This window comes from Pseudophryne corroboree, chromosome 6 (genome assembly GCF_028390025.1).
Source record: "Pseudophryne corroboree isolate aPseCor3 chromosome 6, aPseCor3.hap2, whole genome shotgun sequence".
In the NCBI taxonomy this organism is placed as follows: Eukaryota; Metazoa; Chordata; class Amphibia; order Anura; family Myobatrachidae; genus Pseudophryne; species Pseudophryne corroboree.
This window is the reverse complement of record NC_086449.1, coordinates 553,519,159-553,546,491: the sequence shown is the minus strand read 5'-3', so window position 1 is coordinate 553,546,491 and position 27,333 is coordinate 553,519,159. Positions and strand designations below refer to the sequence as shown.

The following is a 27,333-nucleotide window of genomic DNA, read 5'->3' as shown; positions in this document are numbered from 1 at the left end:
TCTGTGAAGTAAGCCTCCTCAACCTGCTCAGGTGTTGTGTCAGTAATATTTAACACATCTCTAATGGCCTCAATCATGAGCTGCACCCCCTTTGCAAGTATCCCTGTCATCTTGCATAATCTGGCAAGTGCACGTTTCTGTGGGTATATGCTAGGTGATTTTGAAGGAATAGGAACAGAACCTGACCAAACTGCCATAGACTTCTTTAAAACCTGAGTTTCAATCTCAGTATGAGCTACCCTAGTAGAGGTCTGAGAGATCATTCCCCTAATAGAGGTTAACCACTCAGGTTCAGCAATAGGGATCTGAGACAATGCATTACATTCCTGTGTACATGGAATGGATTCCTCCTGAGAGGAAATGTCCTCTGCAGCATAAGACACAGAGTCCCTAGACATGGCTATGTGAGAAACAAACACCCCCACACACACAGGAAAATGTCAGACACAGTTTCCCCCCAAGTATGCCACAGAGAAACAGAGATTGGAGCCAACCCACACACAGCGCTTCCCAAGGTAGATATAATACAACTACCTCGCGCTTAATGTGTACCTTAATAGACTACACAGTATTTACACAGCCTCCCCCCCCCCCCCTTCTACAACCCCCTGGTACCGCACAGGATAGCTGGAGTTGCTTGGAGCGACAGCTCTCCCTAAGTCCCACGAAGCAGGGAGGCTGTTGCCAGCAGCCTCTCTGTGCCTATACTAACTCTTAGAAAAAAATAAAACTAAAGAAGCTTTAGGAGCTCCCCTAGCTGTGACCGTCTCCTCCGGGCACATTTTCTAAACTGAGTCTGGTAGAAGGTGTATAGAGGGAGGAGCCAGCGCACACTCTCAAACTCATAAAGTGCCAATGGCTCCTAGTGGACCCGTCTATACCCCATGGTACTAATGTGGACCCCAGCATCCTCTAGGACATAAGAGAAAACAACTTGTACATTATAGGAGACAATGTCCCCACACAGAAAGATACACCAGATTTATATGCCCCATATAACATTGTGCTTTTTATACAGCAACTTTTAAAATCCTTCTAGTGTAATTAACAGAAGGGAGTATTTGTGGGTACACCATGTGTATACAGGTGTCAATGCCTGTAACAATCGTGTCACTTTTTGTAGCATTTAGAGCTTGCAGACAACAGAGCATTTACCTGCAGTGAATTTACCTGTGTTAACACCTATTATCATGGTTAAGTCAATGCACCCTTTAACACTATATATACAGTGGGGCAAAAAAGTATTTGGACAGCCACCGATTGTGCAAGTTGACCCACTTAAAAAGATGAAAGAGGTCTGTAATTTCCATCAAAGGTACACTTCAACTGTGAGAGACAGAATCTGGGGGAAAAAAACTAGGAAATCACATTGTATGAATTTTAAACAATCTATTTGTATATTCTTGCAGAAAATAAATATTTGGACACCTACCAACCAGCAAGATTTCTGGCTCTCACAGACCTGTTACTTCTTCTTTAAGAAGCTCTTCTATCCTCCACTCGTTACCTGTATTAATGGCACCTGTTTGAACTGGTTATCTGTATAAAAGACACCTGTCCACACCCTCAAACAGTCAGACTGCTACCTCTCCACCATGGCCAAGACCAGAGAGCTGTCTAAGGACACCAAGGACAAAATTGTAGAGCTGCACATGGCTGGGATGAGCTACTCGACAACAGGCAAGCAGCTTGGTGAGAAGAGATCAACTGTTGGCGCAGTTATTAAAAAATGGAAGAAATACAAGATCACTGACAATCTCCCTCGACCTGGGGCTACATGCAAGATCTCACCTCGTGGGGCATTAATGATCTTGAGAACCTGCATCACCACTATGGGTGTGCTGCTGTTACCAATAAGCCTTCTAGCCTGGTTAAGGATCCACTGCGTAGATTAAACTCCATTTCACAAAACCGCTGGTACCTATTGTAATCATCTAGGTTCTACACCAATAGGTCATATCAATATATTTAGCAAAGATTAATGATACCCAATATTACAGACATCCTAGCTTAATGGAGCATTAAGTGAATCTCAGGTGCTTTTCCAAGAACTTAGGAATTGGTGCATAGTAACATTTGAGGCAAGAACATAAATAAAGAAGTTCCTAGTGTAGCATCCTGCACATATAACAAGAAACAGGCAAGCTTGAATTGAAACGGACACTTGCCTTGCTGTTCCCATAAGCCATGTCCATAGCCTCCAGAGATAACGAGCAGAGTGCATTAATCAGATGGTGCAAAGACACGTCATCCAGATATCTGAAATACAGCATACTATTTACAGGAACAGCCATCAATGTTCATAATTCTATTTATGCTGAGACATAAGCATACGAAAATCTAAGCAGATTTGCACTAAGCTAGGAATAGGCTTAGTTTCCTTGTTTATATATCTGAACTAGCAACCCACCCCGGCTTCAACGGGAGCCAATTTGAATTTACGGCACTTTTAACAGAGGTTTTATAAGATTTCCTTGTAGACTATCTCTTTCACTCTGAGAATTACATCTGTTTCGATCTGTAGAAAGACGATCATTTCGCTCAGCAGACGACTGTCTTTCTCTTTTAAAGCCATTCTTTATCTGTCATTTAACAATCAAAATTCTCAGTTTCATTATTACAGGATAAACTAATTATTTTAGCATCTGATGTACTACAAACTATACTCGGTTTAACAGTGTGGCGCTTATCTGTAGGGAGTACTGTATGTGAAAAAGGAAGAATATTTTCCTTATGTATCTTACAATGACGGGTTCTTTGGTTGATGTTCTCCAGGAAGTGTATTAATCATGAGAAAAATAAACAGTGTGTGAAACAATCTTGAGAATGCCCCTATGTAATGGGGAAAGTAAATGATCAGATAGTTTTAGGCTCTTCAGGGGCAAGGAAATATCTCCCCTTTTACATATTATTCTTACGTGTAAAATGCTTAATAGCAAGTGTTCTGAATCAAAGTTCATATAAATTACCCCTCTTGGGAATTCTTTACATCGGTTCCGGTATGAATGGTCGACCATGTTATGGTCGACAGTCATTAGGTTGACCGCTATTGGTCGACATTGGCATGGTTGACATGGACAAATGGTCAACAGGTGAACATTGTCGACACGTGAAAGGGTCGACGAGTTTTTTTTTAAAAACTTTTTTTGGTGTTTTCTGCGTAAAGTGACAGGGAACCCCAATTAGTGCACCGCGTCCGCTCGTATGGCTCGCTTCGCTCGTACTCCACGTGGATCGTAAAGTACGGAAAAGTTCCCCAAAATAATTTTTTTTAAATAAACTTATGTCGACCTTTTCATGTGTCGACCATGTGTCCATGTCGACCAATAGTGGTCGACCTAATGAATGTTGACCATAACATGGTCGACCATCCAAACGGATACCCTTTACATCAGAGTGTCAGTTTTGGTATCCGGATGACAGATCGACAATATATTGGTCAACAGTCAACATGTCAACACCATATGGCTGACATGCATTAGGTAGACAGATGAAAGTTCAACAGGTTCAAAAGGTCTACATAACAATGGTCGACCCATGTATTTGGTGTTTTTCACACTCTCTCAACATTTGCTTGATTTACTCCTCGTGGACATTGGGAATAGCAACCTGTGTCAGTGAACCGAGCCACCTTACCCATAGCGTAGCATGCCCACGAGGGTTTTTCTTTCTACTGATGGTGGTTACATAACATGAAATATACAAGACATGGCCCAAAAAAAGGTGTAGACAATTTCTGCGTCAATCTTTTGACCCTGACAACTTTTTGTACTTGTCGACCTAATGACCATTTGGTGTCGACCTATTGACTGGTCACTATAACATTATCAATCTATTATACTACACCCGTCCGTTATGACACATCAGATGGCATAGTAAAAAAAAAGATCAGCTCCCTCTATATATGATCATGTGTCGTTATTTTATTGGTCCCTCTTCTGCAGTTCACTTTTTATGAACTTTTTTTTTTTGCGCTGATACCATTCACATTGTGCAGTATCATAATAACAATAATAATAATAATAATATTTATAGGACATTGTGCATCAATTATTCTGTGGGCTATCATTCATGTATCGTATATCTGTTTTACAGGTCACTTTTTTTTGCTTGTAATTCATTGCTATTATTTTTTTTATTAGGTGACTATCCTTTATCCATAATCCCTCACTCCCTATTATCTAGCTGCCCATTTATTCGGCACTTGTTAACTGCAGAGGCCCCATGTTACCAGAGTCACACAGCCTTTATCTGACAGGTAAATGATTACCTGACCTTCATATGCTTATTTATAATGGATGCATGATGAACAGTGTCCAGGGCGACCCCATACTACACACCTTGCACATAAATTATACTTACCTTGTGCAACGGCAAGTGAGTCACTCCTTCTCTGCGGCGCAGAGGTGAACGGACATGCAAAAAGCAACTTGTGTGGCTGAGGGGGGAGGGGAGGGGGTGTCTCTGCACAGGATACGTATGAGTTACTGGCAGACAGGATGCCGACTGTTATAATCTTGACAGCGGGATCCCATCCATCAGAATGCCGACATCGGGGCGAGCACTAGAAAGCCACTTGAGGGCTCGGTGGCTCGCCACAGGTTATATTCCCCCTGTATGGGTATCGTGAACACCCACAGTGGGAGAATAGCCTGTGTCGCCAGTATTCCGGCAGCGGCATTTCACCGCTGTTGGGATTCCGGCACTGGTATTGTGACCGCCAGTAAGGATCCTTACTGGCGGTATTTTAACCGCTTTCCCTCAGCACACGTGCCACTAATATGTCATTGCTGATCTTCCACATCCTTTTAGAATTACCTCCATCGTCAGCTCGGATTTAAAGATCAGCTGACTCCCTCAGATCCTTCTCAGTTATCCACACACGAGACACTTGTGTTTTCACACTACTCTTTATTTTAGCTCTAATTTTTCATCAACTTTTCTTTCCAAGAGTTTCTTAGAATTTTACACATTTCTAGTATGACTGTTTCATCTTCTGCATTTAGTTATTACCAGGTTTTTTTTTTCCCCAGCTCCATTGTATGAGTTCTGGTATCGCTCAGATGACCCTTGAAAATTCAATTTACCACCAATCCTAAGGATCATGGATTCACAAACTGCCCGAGTAAGAGAAGTTATCGTGAAACACACTGCATTTAATAGTGAGATTACTACACTTGTCAATTGTAATTTTCTGAGGTTTTTAAAAATTAAAATAAGTGTATGCATTAGAAATGTTTATAAAAAAAGTGTATGCCTTTGAACAATTTATAAAAAAACAAAAAAATGGAGATTTATGGTAGACTTACCATTGTTAAATCTCTTTCAGCGAGGTACATTGGTTCCACAGGGAAACATCGGGTGTAGAGATGGATCTCGATCCAGGCACCAACAGGCTAAAGTTTTAGACTGTCCAAGGATGCATTGGGGCCTCCTCTATAACCCCGCCTGCAGGCACTGTGAGCTCAGTTTCGTGAACCAGTCCAGTGCAGGAGAAGGTAAAAGAGAAGGTAGATGTAAGCCACATAGAACCACGTTTTCACGACAGGAGAAGCGACTAGCGGCTAATGCCATACAAACCTATAGAATCTAGGTGCGTCAGGGTGGGCGCCCTGTGAAACCAATGTATCTCGCAGAAAGAGATTTAACAATGTTAAGTCTACCATAAATCTCCTTTTCTGCAGCGGGGTACATTGGTTTCCACAGGGAAACATCGGGATGTCCTAGAGCAGTTCCTCATGGGAGGGGACGCGCCATAGCGGGTATGAGAACCCGGCATCCAAAGGAAAAATCCTGGGAGGCGGAAGTATGAAAGGCATAGAACCTAATGAACGTGTTTACTGAGGACCATGTAGCCGCCTTGCACAATTGTTCAGCGGACGCGCCTCGGCGAACTGCCCAAGATCCAACAGAGAGAGTAGAATGGTCTTTAATAGCAGCAGGAGCTGGGAGCCCAGCCTGTGCATAGGCTTGTGCAATCACCATTCTAATCCATCTGGCCAAGGTTTGCTTATTTGCAGGATAGCCACGTTTGTGAAAACCAAAAAGTACAAAAAGAGTATCTGACCTCCTGATAGAAGCAGTCCTCTCCACGTACATACGGAGAGCCCATACCACATCCAAAGACCGCTCTTTGGAGGACTAACCAGAAGAGATGAAGGCCGGTACCACAATCTCTTGGTTAAGGTGAAAAGATGACACCACCTTAGGTAAATAACCCGGTCGAGTTGTTAAACTCCCCGGTCACACTGAAATATCAGGAAGGGAGGACGACAGGACAAAGCGCCTAGGTCCGACACCCTCCTAGCAGAGGCGATAGCCAGTAGGAACAGGACCTTAAACGTAAGCCATTTAAGGTCCACTGACTCAAGAGGTTCAAATGGAGATTCTTGCTGGGCATTCAGGACAACAGACAGATCCTATGGAGCCACAGGAGGGACATAGGGTGGCTGAATCCGTTACACACCCTGAGTGAAACTATGAACGTCATGAATAGACGCAATTTTTCTCTGAAACCACACAGACAAGGCAGAAATATGAACCTTGAGTGAGGCCAGACAAAGGCCTAAGTCCAGGCCTTGTTGAAGAAAAGCCAGAAGTCTGGAAGTTCTGAATGTTTATGCATAGTAATTCTTAGCAGCACACAAGGTGAAGTAAGAATGCCAGACCCTATAATAAATCCGCGCAGATGCCAGTTTGCGGGCCTTCAGCATAGTTTGGATAAATGCCTCGGAGAATCATTTTACCCTGAGGAGTGATGCTTCAAGAGCCATACAGTAAAAGCCAGTCTGGCCAGGTCCGGGTAGACACAAGGGTCCGAACGAGGAGGTCTGGGCGTTGAGGAAGTAGAAGAGGACGCTCTATCGATAGACCCTGCAGGTCTGAGAATCAATGCCGTCTGGGCCATGCTGGAGCGACTAGAAGTAGTACTCCTCTTACTTGTTTGAACTCCCATAGTACCCTGGGCAGGAGTGACACTGGAGGAAACACGTATGGCAGCCGAAAAAAGAATTTTAATACCTACTGGTATACCCTTTTCTCCTAGTCCGTAGAGGATGCTGGGGTCCACTTCAGTACCATGGGGGGTATAGACGGTTCCGCAGGAGCCATGGGCACTTTAAGACTTTTTCAGAGTGTGAACTGGCTCCTCCCTCTATGCCCCTCCTCCAGACCTCAGTATAGGAACTGTGCCCAGGGAGACGGACATTTCGAGAAAAGGGATTTACTTTTAAGTTAATGGTGAGATTCATACCAGCTCACACCTCAACCATGTCGCACACATGGCAATTAACAAAACACATGCCAATGGGCATGAACTTTACAGCAACCGTGCTGAAACATTTTGAACAAATTAACAACTGCAGGTAAAGTACGCACTGGGCTGGGTGCCCAGCATCCTCTACGGACTAGGAGAAAAGGATTTACCGGTAGGTATTAAAACCCTGTTTTCTCATACGTCCTAGAGGATGCTGGGGTCCACTTCAGTATCATGGGGTTATACCAAAGCTCCAGTACGGGCGGGAGAGTGCGGATGACCCTGCAGCACCGATTGACCAAACTGTAGGTCCTCGTTGGCCAAGGTGTCATACTTGTAAAACTTAGCAAACGTGATTGCCCCTGACCAAGTAGCCGCTCGGCAAAGCTGTAATGCCGAGACCCCCCGGGCAGCCGCCCAGGATGAGCCCACCTTCCTAGTAAAATGGGCATTCACCGAATTCGTCATCAGCAATCCTGCCATAGAATGAGCGTGCTGAATCGTACCTCTGATCCAGCGCGCAATAGTCTGCATAGAAGCAGGACACCCAATCTTGTTGGGAGCATACAGGACAAACAGAGCCTCTGTTTTCCGTATTCGAGCTGTTCTTGCAACATAGATCCTCAAAGCTCTGACCAGAGACTTTGAAGCAGCAAAGGTGTCAGTAGCCACTGGCACCACAATAGGTTGGTTTATATGAAAGGTCAAATAAGGGCTCTTGTGAGACAAGGCCCCTAACTCAGACACCCGCCTTGCGGATACCAAGGCCAACAGCATGACCACTTTCCAAGTGAGAAACTTTAACTCGACCTCTTGGTGAGGTTCAAACCAGTCTGATTTAAGGAACTGCAACACCAAGTTAAGATCCCATGGTGCCAGAGGAGGCACAAATGGAGGATGGATGTGCAGAACCCCTTTCACGAAAGTGTGAACTTCTTGAAGGGAGGCCAATTGTTTCTGAAAGAAAACAGACAAGGCCGAAATCTGGACCTTGATGGAACCCAATCGTAGGCCCGCATCCACACCCGCCTGGAGAAAATGGAGAAAGCGTCCTAACTGAAACTCTTCCGTTGGAGCCTTCTTGGTTTCACACCAAGACACACATTTTCTCCAAATACGGTGGTAATGTTTAGACGTTACTCCTTTCCTGGCCTGAATAAGAGTGGGAATGACTTCTCTGGGAATACCCTTTTGGGCTAGGATCCGGTGCTCAACAGCCATGCCGTCAAACGTAGCCGCGGTACGTCTTGATACACGCACGGCCCCTGCTGCGGCAGGTCCTCGCGAAGAGGAAGAGGCCAAGGATCTTCTATGAGCAACTGCTGAAGATCTGGATACCAAGCCCTCCTTGGTCAGTCTAGGACAATGAGGATCGCTCGAACACCTGTTCTTCTTATGAGCTTGAGAATTTTCGGAATGAGTGGAAGTGGAGGGAAGACATATACCAACCAAAACACCCAATGGGTCACTAGTGCATCCACTGCTATTGCTTGAGGGTCTCTCGACCTGGAACAATATCTCTGAAGCTTCTTGTTGAGACGAGATGCCACCATGTCTACTTGAGGAACTCCCTAAAGACCTGTCACCTCTGCGAAGACTTCTTGGTGGAGGCCCCATTCTCCTGGATGGAGATCGTGTCTGCTGAGGAAGTCTGCTTCCCAGTTGTCCACTCCTGGAATAAAAAATTGCCGACAGAGTTCTTGCATGTCTTTCTGCCCAGAAGAGGATCTTTGACACCTCTGCCATTGCCGCTCTGCTTTTCGTTCCGCCCTGACGGTTTATGTACGCGACTGCCGTTACATTGTCCGACTGGATCTGTACGGGTTGATCTTGAAGAAGATGCACCGCTTGTAGAAGGTCGTTGTAAATGGCTCTCAACTCCAGAACGTTTATGTGAAGACAAGTTTCTTGACTTGACCATCTTCCGTGGAAGCTCTCCCCATGTGTGACTGCTCCCCAGCCTCGGAGACTTGCATCCGTGGTCACGAGGACCCAGTCCTGAATCCCGAACCTGCGTCCCTCTAGGAGGTGAGAACGGTGTAGCCACCACAGGAGCGAAATTCTGGCTTTTGATGACAGGATTATCCTTTGATGCATGTGTAGATGGGATCCGGACCACTTGTCCAATAGGTCCCACTGGAATACTCTGGCATGGAATCGGCCAAACTGTATGGCCTCGTAGGCCACTACCATCTTTCCCAACAACCGAATGCATTGATGAATCGACACTCTTGTTGGTTTCAGAATTTGTTTGACCATTCTCTGGATTTCCAGAGCCTTTTCTACTGGAAGAAATACCCTCTGTACTTCTGTGTCCAGTATCATCCCCAGAAAGGACAATCTTGTCGTCGGTTCCAATTGTGACTTTGGAAAATTCATGATCCAACCGTGATGTTGAAGTACTGTCAGGGAGAATGCAATGTTCTGCACCAACTTTTCCCTGGACCTCGCTTTTAATAAGGAGATCATCCAGGTAAGGAATTATATTGATTCCTTGCTGTCGAAGGAGGACCATCATCTCCGCCCATCACCTTGGTGAACACCCTCGGTGCCGTGGAGAGTCCGAACGGCAACGTCTGAAATTGGTAATGACAATCCTGCACTGCAAATCTCAGATAAGCTTGATGCGGAGGATAAATGGGAACATGCAAGTATGCATATTTTATGTCCACTGACACCATGAATTCCACCTCCTCCAGACTGGAAATCACTGCCCTCAGAGATTCCATCTTGAACTTGAACCTTTGCAGGTAGAGATTTAGATTTTTCAGGTTTAGAATTGGTCTGACCGAGCCGTCCGGCTTCGGAACTACAAATAGGCTTGAATAAAACCCTTCTCCTTGTTGTGACAAGGGAACCAGGACAATGACTTGATCCCGACACAATTTTTGTATTGCTGCTGTTACCACTTCCCTGTCCGGGACAGAAGCTGGTAAGGTCGATTTGAAAAATCGGCATGGGGGTATGTCTTGAAACTCCAGTTTGTACCCTTGGGACACTATTTGTACTACCCACGGGTCCAGGCCAGATTGAACCCAGAACTGGCTGAAAAGCTTCAGACGTGCCCCCACTTGAGCGGACTCCCGCAAGGGAGCCCCAGCGTCATGCTGAAGATTTGGCAGAAGCAGAGGTTGATTTCTGCTCCTGTGATCCCAGAGACACTGTGGGCTTTTTCCCTTTTCCCCTTCCTCTACCCGCAAAGAAAGGGGAACCTTTACCCTTTTTGTATCTATTAAGTCGAAAGGACTGCATTTGAGAGTGATGTGTCTTTTTCGCTGGTGCAGGAGCATAAGGCAAGAATGTCGACTTACCCGCGGTAGCCGCAGAGACTAAAGCATCCAGCCCCTCTCCAAACAAGGCCTCACCTTTGTACGGGAGAGCCTCCATGTTCCTTTTGGAATCTGCGTCAGCATTCCACTGGCGAATCCACAACGCCCTCCGTGCTAAGATTGCCATGGTAGCGGCTCTTGATCTCAAGAGACCAATATCTTACATGGCTTCTAGCATATACGCAACAGCTTCTTTGATGTGTCCTAACGTTATGAGTATCTCGTCTCTCTCTATAGTGTCAATGTCTGAGAACAAGTTTTCTGACCACTTTTCAATAGCATTACTCACCCACGCACAGGCAATGGTAGGCCTGAGTAATGTCCCATTGGCCACAAATTTCAACGTAGTTTCCAACTTGCGGTCTGCCGGCTCCTTAAGTGAAGCCGTCCCAGGCGCAGGGAGAATCACCTTTTTTGTTAACCTCGACAGGGCACTGTCTAAAACCGGGGGTGATTCCCACTTCTTCCTATCCTCTGCAGGAAAGGGATAAGCTGCCTTAATTCTTTTTGGAATCTGGAATTTCTTTTCAGGATTTGACCAAACTCCCTAAAAAGACTGTTCAGCTCATGAGATAGAGGAAAAGTTACATTAATTTTCTTTTCTTTACAAAAATAAGCATTCTCCTGTGGTAAAGGATGGGCATCCGTAACTTCTAACACCTCCTTTATAGCAACAATCATGTATTGAATGTTTTTTGTTAACTTTGGATCTATTCCCCTGGAATCACTAGTGTCGACACAGGAATCAGAGTCCGTGTCGGTATCAGTTTGTACTATTTGTGCAAATTATCTTTTATGTGTACCAGAGGGAACCACTGTGGGTGAGAAAGCAGAACTATTAAAAAAAAAATTCTCCAGGTTTCTGCATGAGACTTATCCAATCTCTTACTGGTATGATTCACACTATCACATAATTCTTTCACCCATTCAGGCTCGTTGTGTGCCGGCAACGCCACCACATTACAACTCTGTGTCCCTAAAATGGCTCCCTCAGGGGAAGAGCTCCCTGCCTCCGACATGTCACACACGTGCACAAACACACCACAGATACTCCGGGGCTTATAGGGGACAGACCCACAGTAAAATCTGTCAGAAGTACACAGAAAGGGACTTGCCAGCTCACAACTCCGTAGAGCTCCACTAGAGTGCGACCAGTCTGCCTGGGCACATTTTCTAAACTGAGGTCTGGAGGAGGGGCATAGAGGGAGGAGCCAGTTCACACTCTGAAAAAGTCTTAAAATGTCCATGGCTCCTGCAGAACCGTCTATACCCCCATGGTACTGAAGTGGACCCCAGCATCCTCTAGGACGTATGAGAAAGTTCCATGGAATTGCCAGTGCGTCCACAAACGCTGCTTGAGGATCCCTGGTTCTTGATCCGAAGACTGGAACTTTGTGATTGTGTCGAGACGCCATCAGGTCTACATCTGGTAGGCCCCACTTGTCCACTAGGAGTTGAAAGACTTCCTGATGAAGACTCAACTCTCCGGCGTGCACGTCCTGACGACTGAGGAAATCTGTTTCCCAGATGAGGACTCCCAGAATGAACACTGCCGATATTACGATGATTGTTCTGCCCAACAAAGGATTTTTGACACTTCCATCATTGCCATGCAGCTTTGAGTGCCACCTTGATAGTTTCTGCACGCCACTGTGGTGGCGTTGTCTGACTGTACTTGAACAGGCCTGTTCTGTATCAGAGGCAGGAGGAGAGACAAAGCATTGAACACTGCCCGCAATTCCAGAGTGTTTATCGGGAGGAGTGATTCCTCCATGGTCCACAGACCCTGGAAAGAGTGTTGCTCCAACACCGCGCCCCAACCCCTCAGACCGGTGTCCGCAGTCAGTAGGACCCAGTTGCGGATCCAGAAGGGACGGCCCCTGCTCAACTGCTGGTCCTGTAGCCACCAGGCCAGTGACTTACGGACCTCCGGAGTCAAAGAGATCATGTGAAACCTGATCCGATGAGGTAGGACGTCCCACTTGGAAAGAATTAACCTCTGCAGAGGGCGAGAATGAAATTGAGCGTACTCTACCATGTCGAACGCCGACACGATGAGGCCTAGTACTTGCATCACTGAGTGTATCGACACTCTTGGGCGAGAGAGGAAGTATCTGATCCTGTCCTGAAGTTTCAGGACCTTCTCTGGAGACAGAAACAGCCGTGGACCGTGTGAGTCCAGCAGTGCCCCCAGGTGCACCATGCTCTGAGCAGGGACCAGCGAGGACTTCTTCCAGTTGATGAGCCACCCGTGGGCTTGTAGGAAGTTTACGGTCAGTTGTAGATGACTGAGGAGGACATCGTGGGAGTTCGCCAGAATCAGCAAGTCGTCCAGATACGGCAGAATCCTGACACCCTGGTGACAAGAGATCAGCCGTCATCACGGCCATAACCTTGGTGAAGATTCGAGGGGCCGTGGGCAGTCCAAATGGCAGAGCCTGGAATTGATAGTGAAGGTTGCCAATAGCAAACCACAGATATTGCTGATGCGATATGGCAATAGGTATATGCAGGTAAGCATCTTGTATATCCAGGGATACCATATAGTCTCCGGGATCCATGGCCAGAACAATTGAGTGTAGTGTTTCCATACGGAACTTGGACACTCTCACAAACTTGTTAAGTGATTTGAGGTTGAGTATAGGCCGGAAAGGTACCGGCACTACCAATCCTGTATCCAACAGTGAACGCACAACCAGTTGTAGAGCTTGCGCATTCAACGGATCCGAAGGGAAGACGTTGTGCAGAACTGGCGAGGGGGACGTCTCTTGAAAGAGACTGAGTACCCGTGAAACACAACTTCACGCACCCATGCATCTAAAGTGGTCTTTTACCAAACCTGGGTAAATCGCAGAAGTCAGCCTCCCACCCTGGGGTCCCCCAGGGGCAGGCCCGCCCCGTCATGCAGCAGCCTTGTTGTGTTTAGAAGCAGGCTGACGGGCGGCCCAGGATTTGCCTTGGGCTTGGTGGTTTTGGGAGCAGGAGATTGTCTCAGAAATACCTGACCTTTTGCTTTCCCTTGAAGCCGAAAAGAACGAAAAGTGGTACCTTTTGCCTTCTGTGCAGAAGCATTAGTATTCGGGAGAAATGCAGTCTAAGCAGCCGCTAAGTCAGTCACAATCTTATTAAGATCTTCCCCAAATAGGATGTCTCCCTTGAAAGGGAGTACCTCCAAGGTCTTTTTGGAGTCCAGGTCCACCTTCCACAACCTCAACCACAGAATACGGCGAGCCAGGATGAACGTAGTCGATGCCTTGGCCGCAAACACACCTGCCTCAGAGGACGCATCCTGAATGTAATAGACGGCGGTGGTAATGTGAGACAGGTACTGTCCGGCAACGTCCGATATATCCTGAGGCAGCTCTTCCTCTAATACCTGAACCCATGCTTCAATTCCTATTGCAGCCATAGAGGCTGCTATAAGTAGGTCTATGTACAGCATCTGTAAGGGAGTAAATAGACTTCAGGCATCCCTCCACACGCTTATCTGTTGGTTCCTTCAATGAGGTGACAGGTAGTAGAAGAAACCACGAGACGGGGGACATTGGAAACCACCGGCGGTGAATTTTCCCACTTGTTACACAACTCAGAAGGGAGAGGATAACGAGATACCATCTTTTTAGATAGGGAGAATTTCTTTCCTGGCGAATACCAGGGTTCTTGACGTATGTCTACTAAATGGTCAGAATGCGGTAATAATGTTTTAGTGCAAAATATGTTTATTGAAAAAAATAGTAGCAATGACAAACGGTTAACATACAGACAATCGCAATAAAAGTAGTGTTGTAATACAACTGTAGGCCTGTCTAGCTCCCGTGGCCAATAACGGAGAGCATGTAATCAATGTTTTATAACCGCTCAAACACATAGAATGGTATAATTTAATAGTCAATCATATCTTGTTAACCTTATTAACCCAAATCAAGAACAAGATAAAGAAGAATAAGAAAGAAAAGATACGGAAAGAGGTAGAGGAGAAAAAGAAGGGGGAAAGGATAAGAACAAGAATCAGAATCACCTGGTCCACAGCGCGAGTCTCTTGCTTATTATACAACAGGAAGCAGTACATTGAGGTGGGGAAGTGTCTAAGAGGACGTGGGAGAACTGGAGGCGAGGATGGACCTAAAGGTTGGGGAATCTTTAAAAAGTAACCATCGAGCCCACGTATCCCTGAAGGATGAATAGCCCCCATCAGCAGATGCCATTATATCATCCAAATCCATATAAAGATCTACTCTATTCAACCAATCTCTAACAGTCGGAGGGGAGGAGGATCACCAGCGGACAGGAATCACCGCTTTGGCGGCATTGTTGAGATGGCATAATAAGGAGTGTTTATAGCTCGAGATGGGTTTGGACGAGTAGTGAAACAGCCAAAGCAGGGGATCCGTTGGTACCTCTTCTCCCGTAATTTCAGCAGAAAGTGAAAGTATCTCCTTCCAGTAGGGTTGGAGTAAGGGGCACGACCAACATATATGGAGCGGGTTCCCGGGGCCAGAAGAGCAGCGCCAACAGGTATTGGGAAGTCCAAGACCCATCTTAGAAAGAATATCAGGGCATCTATACCACCGAGAGATCAATTTGTACTGGGTCTCTACTACCAGTGTACTAGGGGAGCAAGCATGAGCCAGTTTGAATATTTTCTCCCAAATGTCTTCGCCGAGCTCCCGGCCAAGATTTCTATCCCACGTCTCAGTAAAGGGAGGGAGAGTTGAGCTAGAGTCTGTCAATAGGAGGTTGTATATCAAGGAGATAGAGTGGGACGGGGGTGACGGGCTGTCGCAGATGCGTTCAAACGGCGTGAGGGTTGGGGGCCTCCCTCCAGGCTAGCCCTGAGACACCAAAAAGTGGCGAACTTGCAGATAGCGCCAAAAGTCTCTGGGCGGCAAATGCCATTTCTCTTGTAGATTCGAAAAGGAGATAACCCCACCCCCATCCATCAGCTGCCCGACCCTCTAGAGTCCTAAGTCATACCAAGACTGGAAGGCCCGCGTGGCCATACCAGGGGGAAATCGTTCATTAAATAAAAAGGACATGTAAGCGGAAGTCGGCGAGGAAACAGAGGGGGATTTTCTAATCGCTTTCCAACACGCCAAAGTGGGGCCTACAGTGGGATGGAAAATGGCAGGGAGGGTATGCAACCACGGAGCGACAGCAATTGGTGATGGGAGCACCTGACTCTCTATCTGCACCCATTGTTTCGATGGTACAGCTCTAGACCACCAAAGAATCCTCTGGAGTTGGCAGGCTCGGTAGTAGCCTTGTATGTCTGGCAGGCGAAGGCCACCTTTGTCTCTCTGCCTAACCATCAAGGAAAATTTCAAGCGCGGCCTCTTGCCTCCCCAGATAAATTCTCTAAATAGCAGTTGGACCTCCCGGAACCATGATGGAGGAATTTTGATCGGTAGGGTCTGCAATAGATACAAGATTCTAGGGAGGGAATTCATCTTGAGAATACCCAGTCTGCCTAGCCAGAAGAAAGACTTGGAAGTCCAGGACTGGAGGTCTGCACGAAGTTTAGTTAGGAGGGGGGTAAAATTAGAATCAAAAAGACGTGAAAAATCCCTGGAAATGGTAGTCCCTAAGTATTTCAATTGAGAGGTGTGCCAAGTGAAGGGGAGTGCCGCTTTAAGTCCTGATACCATGGCAGGCGGGGCATTGAGATTTAGGGCCACTGATTTTGAATAATTTATTTTAAAATTAGAGAGCTCACCAAAGAGCTTAAACTCGTCCATTAAATTAGGCAAGGAGACGGTAGGGTTTGTGATTGTAGCCAGTAAATCATCGGCGAAGAGGGCAAGTTTATATTCATTATCCTGGAGTCTGATCCCAGAAATATTTGGATTAAGCCTAATCGCCCTAGCTAAGGCCTCCATGCAGAGAATAAAAATCATGGGGGACAGGGGGCAGCCCTGCCTAGTCCCATTATTAATATCGAACGATCCGGACAAGGAACAGTTAATCACAATTCTGGCCGAAGAAGAGGCGTAAAGGGCTAGGACGCGATGCAAGCAAGTCGGACCCAGTCCCATGTGTCTCAACACCCCAGCCATAAAACCCCAGTCAATTCTATCGAACGCTTTTTCAGCGTCAGTGGATAGTAGGATCGTCGGGGAGTCCTTTGAGGAGACGTAGTGTATAAGAGCTATGATCTTAGACGTATTGTCCTTCGCCTCTCGACCAGGGACAAACCCCACTTGGTCATTATGTATAAGGGTGGGTAGGAGGGACCTGAGCCTATTAGCAAGGAGTTTGGCGAAGAGTTTAACGTCAACATTGAGAAGGGATATAGGCCGGTAGCTGGGACACAGGGAGGGGTCCTTGCCTTCCTTAGGGATGACCGTGATGTGGGCCTCAAGAGATTGCCTAGAAAAAGGGTTAGTATCGGAGACTGTGTTGCATGCGTCCAAGAGGAGAGGTGACAATTTATCCCTAAAGGCTTTATAATAATTGATGGTGAAACCGTCCGGGCCAGTACTCTTTCCAGAAGAAGTGGATTTAATGGCATCAGCGAGTTCTTGGGAAGTAAAGGGCTTTTCCAACTCCTCCCCGGCATCCTCCGAGAGTTTAGGGAAGCCAATCTTTGTAAGGTAAGCGTCCACGTCGCGTGATCGATCGCTAGCCGAATCGGGAGAGGAGAGATTGTAGAGGGAGGTGTAGTACGAACAGAATGTCTCCGCAATTTTGTCCGTGTCGTGGAAAAGACGGCCATGTGCATTCTTTATGGAGGAGATAAATGAGAGCGCCCTCTGGGTACGTAAAGCCGTGGCAAGCATTTTGCCCGGCTTGTTGCCCCAGCAGTAATACCGATTACGACACTTCCGAAAGGAAAATTTCACTTTATCCAATAGTAATTTATTCAAGGACGAACGAGCCGCGACCAGATCTACATAGGTGTCAGGGGAGAGAAAGGCCTTCTGGGCGGATTCCAGGGATTCAATTTGCCGCAGAAGTCCCTCAATTTGGCCCAAACGTTGTTTCTTTAAATAGGAGCCCAATTGAATGCACTTTCCCCGGATTACACGTTTATGAGCCTCCCAAATTGTCAAGTCAGAGACATCAGGGGAGACATCACAATCAATATACATATCAATGGCTTCCTCAAGTTGGGCTTTACAGTACGGGTCGTGCAATAGAGACTCGTTAAAGCGCCACGAGCGTCGCTGAGCAGGTGGGGGTCCGATGGAAATGTCCAGTCTGACCGGAGCGTGATCGGACCATGTCATCTGGCCTATGGAAGCATCGCAAACCAGAGACAGGTGTCTGTGGTCAAGTAGAATGTAATCTAGCCTAGAGTAGGAACGATGAGGAACCGAATAATATGTATAATCCCGGTCAGACGGGTGAAATATGCGCCAGACGTCGGACAGCTGATGAACGTGAGGGAGGCATCGCACCTTCCTGGACAAACGGTGACGCACCAACGGGGACTCCTCGGAGGTGTCGTGTGTAGTCGAGGGCCCAGTTGAAGTCTCCCCCCACAATCAGGATTCCCTGTTTCAGCGTGTGAACCCTGTCCATAATAGTCTCGAGGAAGGCAGGTTGACCTTGATTGGGAGCATATATGTTAACAATTGTAAAGGTCGTGTTAAAAATAGAGCATACAAGTAAAAGGCATCTCCCCTCCTCCAACCTGTGGACCACCACATTGGTAAAAGGTAAATGTTTAGCAAAAAGGATGGCCACACCTTTAGATTTAGATTGGGAATAATTACAATAATACGAGGTGGGAAAGAACCTATTTCTAATATGGGGTGCAGAGGGGGAGTGTCGGAAATGGGTCTCTTGCACAAGGACAATATCAGCCCTCTCCGCGTGAAACGAACGGAGAGCACCGGCCTTCTTCTCAGGGACGTTCAAACCCCTGGCGTTTATGGAGAGTATCCTAAGTGTAGAAGCCATATGTCGGGGTGTTGTAGGACCTCAAAGATCGTATACTGTGGACCAGGTGAAGAGAGGAAAAAAAGGAAGGATGGGACTAAGGAGAAAAGAGAAGATAGAAGAGAATCCACGAACAAGAAAGAGAAAAAGCGACATACCGGAGTAAGTCGAACAGTAAGATACCGCAACCGGACAGGAAAGGGACCGTAAGGGTGCCTCTGTCTCGGGAAAACCGTAGCGGTAGGGGGTACATTAGGGGGCCGCAGCCCCGCCATCCTAAGATAAATAATTTCAAGTGAAACATAAGTAACAAAGATAACCGGTGTTGGTTGTGCAATCCAAAAACAGTAACATGAACAACAACAATAATAGCAATGCTAATAGTAATAACGGTAAAGGTCCTTCCAGGGCAAAAAAAAAAAAGGGGGGGGGGGGGTAGGTTCAAGCGCCACCAATAAGGCCATAACTGCGTGAAGTAAATGCGTAAGAATCAGGTTATAGGTCTAAATACAAATTAGTAATTGACAGCTATGACATGATACAATCATGAAAAACAGGGTACGAATATTGTCAAGCACCAAGGGGAACTGAGGGGAGAGGGAGAAAAGAAAGGGGGGGGGGGGGAACAAAACACAAATCTGAAGTCATGAAGCAGAAACAACAGAAAAACTGAGCTAATAAGTCTTACAGGGGTGTCTATCTGCAAATCCGACACAGGAGCCAGTAAAATCAGAACTTGAAAAAGGACTAGCAAAGTCCTTCAGCCGCACTCCCATCAAGTGGCATCCACCAATTGGAGAGGGTCTTCGCCTTTGGATTTCCATTTTGGATTCTGGACCTTGTGCCACCTCTCTCTTCTGGTTGGATTGGTAGAGGCCAGGGTGGGGAGAGTAAAAGCTCGCCAATCAGGGAGGGAAATATCTTCTAGTCCCAAAAGCAGAGCAAAATCCAGGCAAATCCACTGGGGATTGGAGAGAGAGGACCTTACCAGCATGGAATACTTGCAAGGAAAACTGAAAACCCCATCTGTACTTCAGGTCACATTTGCGCAGCGTTTCTGTCAAAGGCTTCAACAACCTCCGCTGTTGGAGCGTGCGCCAGGAGAGGTCTTGGAAAATTTGGATCCGAGTACCATTAAAATCAACTCCTTCCAAATCTCGTACCTTGCGAAGAATCTCCTCTTTCTGTGAGAAATAATGCAGTCTGCAAATGACGTCCCTCGGGCGCTCAGAAGCTGGCCCTTTAGGTCTGAGGGCTCTATGAGCCCGGTCGAATTCAATCGAATCAGAGGAGTCCAGGCCCAAGATTTCGCCGAATATTTTGGTTAGAGCGTCAACAAGGCCAGATGAAGGAACCTCTTCAGGGAGGCCCCGGACTCTAATATTATTCCGACGGCCTCTGTTGTCCAGATCGTCTAATCTATTCTGCATCAGTTCCATGTCCGACCCCTGTTGAGTGACCGTGTCACGGAGCTGGAGTAATTGGTCCTCCACTGTGTCCCTTTCCTCCTCTAGGGAAACAATTCTGGATCCCAGATGTTTTATATCAGATTGTACGACGAGATCTGGGTTTGAATAGAGTCCTGAAGTCGGCATTCCAGAGCTTGCATGTCTTGTTTAGAAGGAAGGGAGCGGACGTGGGTCAGAATTTCCCTAATTTCACCCCGCATTTGGGACATTTGAGCCCGAAGATCTCCAGTCGGGGGAGAGGAAGCCATCGTGGGCGGGGCAGTACCTGTATCAGGCGTAGTAGGAGGGGGAGCAGCAACAGACGCTATGGATAGGTAGGATCGGAGATTCGATTGAGACGAAGTACTACGTGTAGACCGGGCGGATTTTCCCTGTTGATTTTTCTTGCCTCTGGCCATCAGAAGAGGGTGAATGAAAGGACCATTTCAGAAGGACAACACCATATTCTTATAAGGATGACGGGGGATACATTCCCCTACCAGGTAGACAGCATAGCCGGTGGAGAGCAGCCGCACTCACATCCCGTCAGCGACCCCGGGGTAGACGCCCGGGAGTATGTAAATGAGGAAGAGTCCAGCAATAGGGTGCACCGCTATCGGAGAAGGAGGGTCAGAGTAGCGCAAAAGTCACTGCGTAGTATCTCGTGAAAGTACCCAGGCGCTGAGGGGCACGTGTAGCGGAGCAGTGCGGAGCCTGTAGCTCAGGAATACAAGGCAGCAGTAGCTAGCACAAAGCAGGGGGGGTTACTCACAGCACAGGTGCAGATCACAGGGAGCTCCCATGAACGGTAGCTGGATAGGGACACTGACCTCCACCAACTCTCCAGGAGCAGGAGCCAGGCGTAGAGAGGAGATCAGCTAGGCAGCAGGGGTGGAGACAGCGTTCATGGTGGGGGGCTGTCCCGGAGGGCTCCAAGGGTCCACCGACCCAGCAAGATGACTGACAGGAGGGGTACTGCAGGGTAAAGTGGGTGGCAGAGAGGAGGTTCTAGCCAGATGGGACAGCTCCGGCCGTAAGTGGACTCCTAGTCCCTGGAGGTACAAAGTCGGACCCTGGCAGTCAGAGGAGCACTCAGGCCAGCCCTATCTCCGCAAGTAGGCGCCACCGGAACCAGCGCCTGCACTCCGGGGATCCCTGTCTCAGCTGCGGCCCCCACCCACGGAGCTCCGGTGCTTATAGCAGGGAGGAAGCAGGAGGAGAGCGGTCGCCGGCGGAGAGGCTCGCGGGGTCCGGTCAGCTTACCGCACAGTGCCGCCGGCTTCAGGCTGCAGGGGAGATGAAGGAGGTACGGTGGTTGGGATGCGGTCAGCGGCTCGGCGGCTCCAGGAGGCGGCAGGCAAGATGACCGCTGCTCGAGCTCCGGTCCCGGTAAAATCTCTCCCTCACGTCCGGATTCGACACCCAGCTTCCAGACGAGGGTGCAGGGGACCTGGACGGGGTGACGAGAGACTGGTGGAGCCTGTTGGAGGCCAAACGGCGGCGAGGTCCCACTTCCGGGCTCCCGGTCCGGGTCGTCGCCAAACTTTAGGCCCCGGCTTCACGCTGGGGGAAGGCTGCAATCCGCAGGAGTGCTTAAAAGCACTTCCGACTCCGCGGGTCCCCCACAGCGGCAACAGCAACTCAGGAGGGGTCACAGGGGGTAACCTGGAGCGTCCAGGTATAGGGCAGGAGGGGAAAAAGGTGTTTTAAGGGCTATGCCTGCAGGAGCTGGGAAGAGCACGTCCACTATCCAGAACGGCCAGGCCACAGTAATGTTTTAGTTACCTTCTGACGTTTAAACTTATCAGGTTTCTTAGAAACTGTAGTGGAATCCTCATCATCATCATCATCAGTGATCTGTAGGATCTGCTTAATAGCAACCACTAAATCAGGCACATCAACCTGAATAGTAGATTCCTAGTCAGAAGCAGCTGTATCAGTGTCTGACGGGTCAGTATACTCCCCATCCTCATCAGAAGAATCTTCTGTAAGATTAGTGGATTGTGAGGAGGAAGTAGCCCGCATAGATGACCCCTTGACACGAGAGTGGGTTGGGGTAGGTTTATGTCTAACCAAAGATTGATTCAATTGCTGCAACTGGGTAGACAAATTATCCGCCCAAGGCGGATTTACCATAGGGACAATATGTGGTTGCAATGACACAGCAGGTCCCATAGGGGGCGTAAGGCGTGTCACAAGCGTATTGAGCATAGTTGAGAATGCCGCCGAAGGTGGCTCCTGATTGGTTACAGGAGCTGCAGACAGATTGGGAGATGTATGGCACACAGTACACAGATCTTAATACAAAGCTTCCCCCTCAGGCAAATCCCTGGCGCACCTGGCGCATGAGCTGCATGATACAGGGGGGTCCGTAGATTTCCCGCCCTTTAGTCCAGAGATTTCCCGCCCTTTCCCACAGTAGAATACACTTGACGGTAAATACTGTGAAGCACTATATATACGACCCTGATGCACCTAGTCCCTTAGGGTACAGAATACAGTGATAGCTAAATCTGGGATACACTGAAAGTGAAATCCACACAGCAGATACAGGCACACACAGTCACAGTGACAATGCAGATAATAAGATTTTACTTACCGATAAATCTATTTCTCGTAGTCCGTAGTGGATGCTGGGACTCCGTAAGGACCATGGGGAATAGCGGCTCCGCAGGAGACAGGGCACAAGAATAAAAGCTTTAGGATCAGGTGGTGTGCACTGGCTCCTCCCCCTATGACCCTCCTCCAAGCCTCAGTTAGGATACTGTGCCCGGACGAGCGTACATAATAAGGAAGGATATTGAATCCCGGGTAAGACTCATACCAGCCACACTAATCACACCGTACAACTTGTGATCTGAACCCAGTTAACAGTATGATAAAACGAAAAGGAGCCTCTGAAAAGATGGCTCACAACAATAATAACCCGAATTTTTGTAACAATAACTATATACAAGTATTGCAGACAATCCGCACTTGGGATGGGCGCCCAGCATCCACTACGGACTACGAGAAATAGATTTATCGGTAAGTAAAATCTTATTTTCTCTGACGTCCTAGTGGATGCTGGGACTCCGTAAGGACCATGGGGATTATACCAAAGCTCCCAAACGGGCGGGAGAGCGCGGATGACTCTGCAGCACCGAATGAGAGAACTCCAGGTCCTCCTCAGCCAGGGTATCAAATTTGTAGAATTTTGCAAACGTGTTTGCCCCTGACCAAGTAGCTGCTCGGCAAAGTTGTAAAGCCGAGACCCCTCGGGCAGCCGCCCAAGATGAGCCCACTTTCCTTGTGGAATGGGCTTTTACCAATTTTGGCTGTGGCAGGCCTGCCACAGAATGTGCAAGCTGAATTGTACTACAAATCCAACGAGCAATCGTCTGCTTAGAAGCAGGAGCACCCAGCTTGTTGGGTGCATACAGGATAAACAGCGAGTCAGATTTTCTGACTCCAGCCGTCCTGGAAACATATATTTTCAGGGCCCTGACAACGTCAAGCAACTTGGAGTCCTCCAAGTCCCTAGTAGCCGCAGGTACCACAATAGGTTGGTTCATGTGAAATGCAGAAACCACCTTAGGTAGAAATTGAGGACGAGTCCTCAATTCTGCCCTGTCAGAATGAAAAATTAAGTAAGGACTTTTATATGATAAAGCCGCCAATTCCGACACACGCCTGGCTGAAGCCAGGGCTAACAGCATCGTCACCTTCCATGTGAGATATTTGAAGTCCACAGTGGTGAGTGGTTCAAACCAATGTGACTTTAGAAAACTCAACACAACATTGAGATCCCAAGGTGCCACTGGAGGCACAAAAGGAGGCTGTATATGCAGTACCCCTTTTACAAATGCCTGAACTTCAGGCATTGAAGCTAGTTCTTTCTGGAAGAAAATCGACAGGGCCGAAATTTGAACCTTAATGGACCCTAATTTTAGGCCCATAGATAGTCCTGTTTGCAGGAAATGGAGGAAACGACCCAGTTGAAATTCCTCTGTAGGGGCCTTCTTGGCCTCACACCACGCAACATATTTTCGCCAAATGCGGTGATAATGTTTTGCGGTTACGTCCTTCCTGGCCTTGACCAGGGTAGGGATGACTTCATCTGGAATGCCTTTTTCCCTCAGGATCCGGCGTTCAACCGCCATGCCGTCAAACGCAGCCGCGGTAAGTCTTGGAACAGACAAGGCCCCTGCTGGAGCAGGTCCTTTCTCAGAGGTAGAGGCCACGGTTCGTCCGTGAGCATCTCTTGAAGTTCCGGGTACCAAGTCCTTCTTGGCCAATCCGGAGCCACGAGTATAGTTCTTACTCCTCTCCTTCTTATGATTCTCAGTACCTTTGGTATGAGAGGCAGAGGAGGGAACACATACACTGACTGGTACACCCACGGCGTTACCAGGGCGTCCACCGCTATTGCCTGAGGGTCCCTTGACCTGGCGCAATATCCGTCTAGTTTTTTGTTTAGACGGGACGCCATCATGTCCACCTTTGGTTTTTCCCAACGGTTTACTATCAGGTGGAAGACTTCTGGGTGAAGTCCCCACTCTCCCGGGTGGAGGTCGTGTCTGCTGAGGAAGTCTGCTTCCCAGTTGTCCACTCCCGGAATGAACACTGCTGACAGTGCTATCACATGATTTTCCGCCCAGCGAAGAATCCTTGCAGCTTCTGCCATTGCCCTCCTGCTTCTCGTACCGCCCTGTCTGTTTACGTGGGCGACTGACGTGATGTTGTCCGATTGGATCAATACCGCCTGACCCTGAAGCAGGGGTTTCGCTTGACTTAGGGCATTGTAAATGGCCCTTAGTTCCAGAATGTTTATATGAAGAGATGCTTCCATGCTTGACCACAAGCCCTGGAATTTTTTTCCCTGTGTGACTGCTCCCCAGCCTCTCAGGCTTGCATCCGTGGTCACCAGGATCCAATCCTGAATGCCAAATCTGCGGCCCTCTAGTAGATGAGCACTCTGCAGCCACCACAGAAGAGACACCCTTGTCCTTGGCGACAGGGTTATCCGCTGATGCATCTGAAGATGCGATCCGGACCATTTGTCCAGCAGATCCCACTGAAAAGTTCTTGCATGGAATCTTCCGAATGGAATCGCTTCGTAAGAAGCCACCATTTTTCCCAGGACCCTCGTGCACTGATGCACTGACACCTGGCCTGGTTTTAGGAGGTTCCTGACTAGCTCGGATAACTCCCTGGCCTTCTCCTCCGGGAGAAACACCTTTTTCTGGACTGTGTCCAGAATCATTCCTAGGAACAGTAGACGTGTCGTAGGAATCAGCTGCGATTTTGGAATATTTAGGATCCACCCGTGCTGACGTAACACTACCTGAGATAGTGCTACTCCGACTTCTAACTGTTCCCTGGACCTTGCCCTTATCAGGAGATCGTCCAAGTAAGGGATAATTAAGATGCCTTTTCTTCGAAGAAGAATCATCATTTCGGCCATTACCTTGGTAAAGACCCGAGGTGCTGTGGACAACCCAAACGGCAGCGTCTGAAACTGATAATGACAGTTTTGTACTACAAACCTGAGGTACCCTTGGTGAGACGGGTAGATTGGGACGTGGAGATAAGCATCCTTGATGTCCAGAGACACCATATAGTCCCCTTCTTCCAGGTTTGCTATCACCGCTCTGAGTGATTCCATCTTGAATTTGAACCTCTTTATGTAAGTGTTCAAGGATTTCAGATTTAAAATTGGTCTCACCGAGCCGTCCGGCTTCGGTACCACAAACAGCGTGGAATAATACCCCTTTCCCTGTTGTAGGAGGGGTACCTTGATTATCACCTGCTGGGAATACAGCTTGTGAATGGCTTCCAAAACTGCCTCCCCGTCGGAGGGAGACTTTGGTAGAGCAGACTTCAGGAACCGGCGAGGGGGAAACGCCTCGAATTCCAGTTTGTACCCCTGCGATACTACCTGTAGAATCCAGGGGTCCACTTGCGAGTGAGCCCACTGCGCGTTGAAATTCTTGAGACGGGCCCCCACCATGTCTGAGTCTGCTTGTAAAGCCCCAGCGTCATGCTGAAGACTTGGCAGAAGCAGGGGAGGGCTTCTGCTCCTGGAAAGCGGCTGCATGGTGCAGTCTTTTTCCCCTTCCTCTGCCCCGGGGCAGGAAGGAATGGCCTTTAGCTCGCTTGTACTTATGGGAACGAAAGGACTGAGTTTGAAAAGACGGTGTCTTTTTCTGCTGATGTGAAGTGACCTGGGGTAAAAAGGTGGATTTTCCAGCCGTTGCCGTGGCCACCAGGTCCGATAGACCAGCCCCAAATAGCTCCTCCCCTTTATACGGCAATACTTCCATATGTCGTTTGGAATCCGCATCGCCTGACCACTGTCGCGTCCATAACGCTCTTCTGGCAGAAATGGACATAGCACTTACGGTTGATGCCAGGGTGCAGATATCCCTCTGTGCATCACGCATATATAGTAATGCATCCTTCAAATGCTCTATAGTTAGCAGTATATTGTCCCTATCCAGGGTATCAATATTTTCAGTCAGGGAATCCGACCACGCGACTCCAGCACTGCACATCCAGGCTGAAGCGATTGCTGGTCGCAGTATAACACCAGTATGTGTGTATATACTTTTAAGAATATTTTCCAGCCTTCTATCTGCTGGTTCCTTGAGGGTGGCCGTATCAGGAGACGGTAACGCTACTTGTTTAGATAAACGTGTGAGCGCCTTATCTACCCTAGGGGGTGTTTCCCAACGCGTCCTAACCTCTGACGGGAAAGGATATAGTGCCAATAATTTTTTAGAAATTAGCATTTTTTTGTCGGGGGAAACCCACGCTTTATCACACACCTCATTTAACTCATCTGACTCAGGGAAAACTATTGGTAGTTTTTTCACACCCCACATAATACCCTTCTTTGTGGTACTTGTAGTGTCAGAAATGTTCAATGCCTCCTTCATTGCCGTGATCATGTAACGTGTGGCCCTACTGGACATTACGTTTGTCTCCTCACCGTCGACACTAGACTCAGTATCTGTGTCTGGGTCTGTGTCGACCCACTGAGGTAACGGGCGTTTTAGGGCCCCTGACGGTGTCTGAGACGCCTGGACAGGCACTAATTGATTTGCCGGCTGTCTCATGTCATCAACCGTTTTTTGCAAAGTGCTGACATTATCACTTAATTCTTTAAATACGATCATCCAGTCAGGTGTCGACACCCTAGGGGGTGACATCACTAACCCAGGCAATTTCTCCGCCTCCACATCATTTTCCTCCTCATACATGTCGACACACACGTACCGACACACAGCACACACACCGGGAATGCTCTGATAGAGGACAGGACCCCACAAGCCCTTTGGAGAGACAGAGGGAGAGTCTGCCAGCACACACCAAGCGCTATATATATATACAGGGATAACCTTATATAAGTGTTATTCCCTTATAGCTGCTGTTTATA

General features: G+C 47.8%; 1 protein-coding gene across 3 annotated transcripts in view; it reads right to left on the bottom strand.

The window, feature by feature from the left end:
• Positions 1 to 27,333, bottom strand: part of MON2 (MON2 homolog, regulator of endosome-to-Golgi trafficking) — a 257,814-nt gene that overhangs the window by 110,438 nt on the left and 120,043 nt on the right. For all 3 annotated transcript variants that reach the window (XM_063927724.1, XM_063927725.1, XM_063927726.1), the window contains one exon: positions 2,169 to 2,259. In XM_063927724.1, coding sequence (XP_063783794.1) covers positions 2,169 to 2,259 — 91 coding nt within the window. The remainder of the gene's footprint in view (positions 1 to 2,168; positions 2,260 to 27,333) is intronic.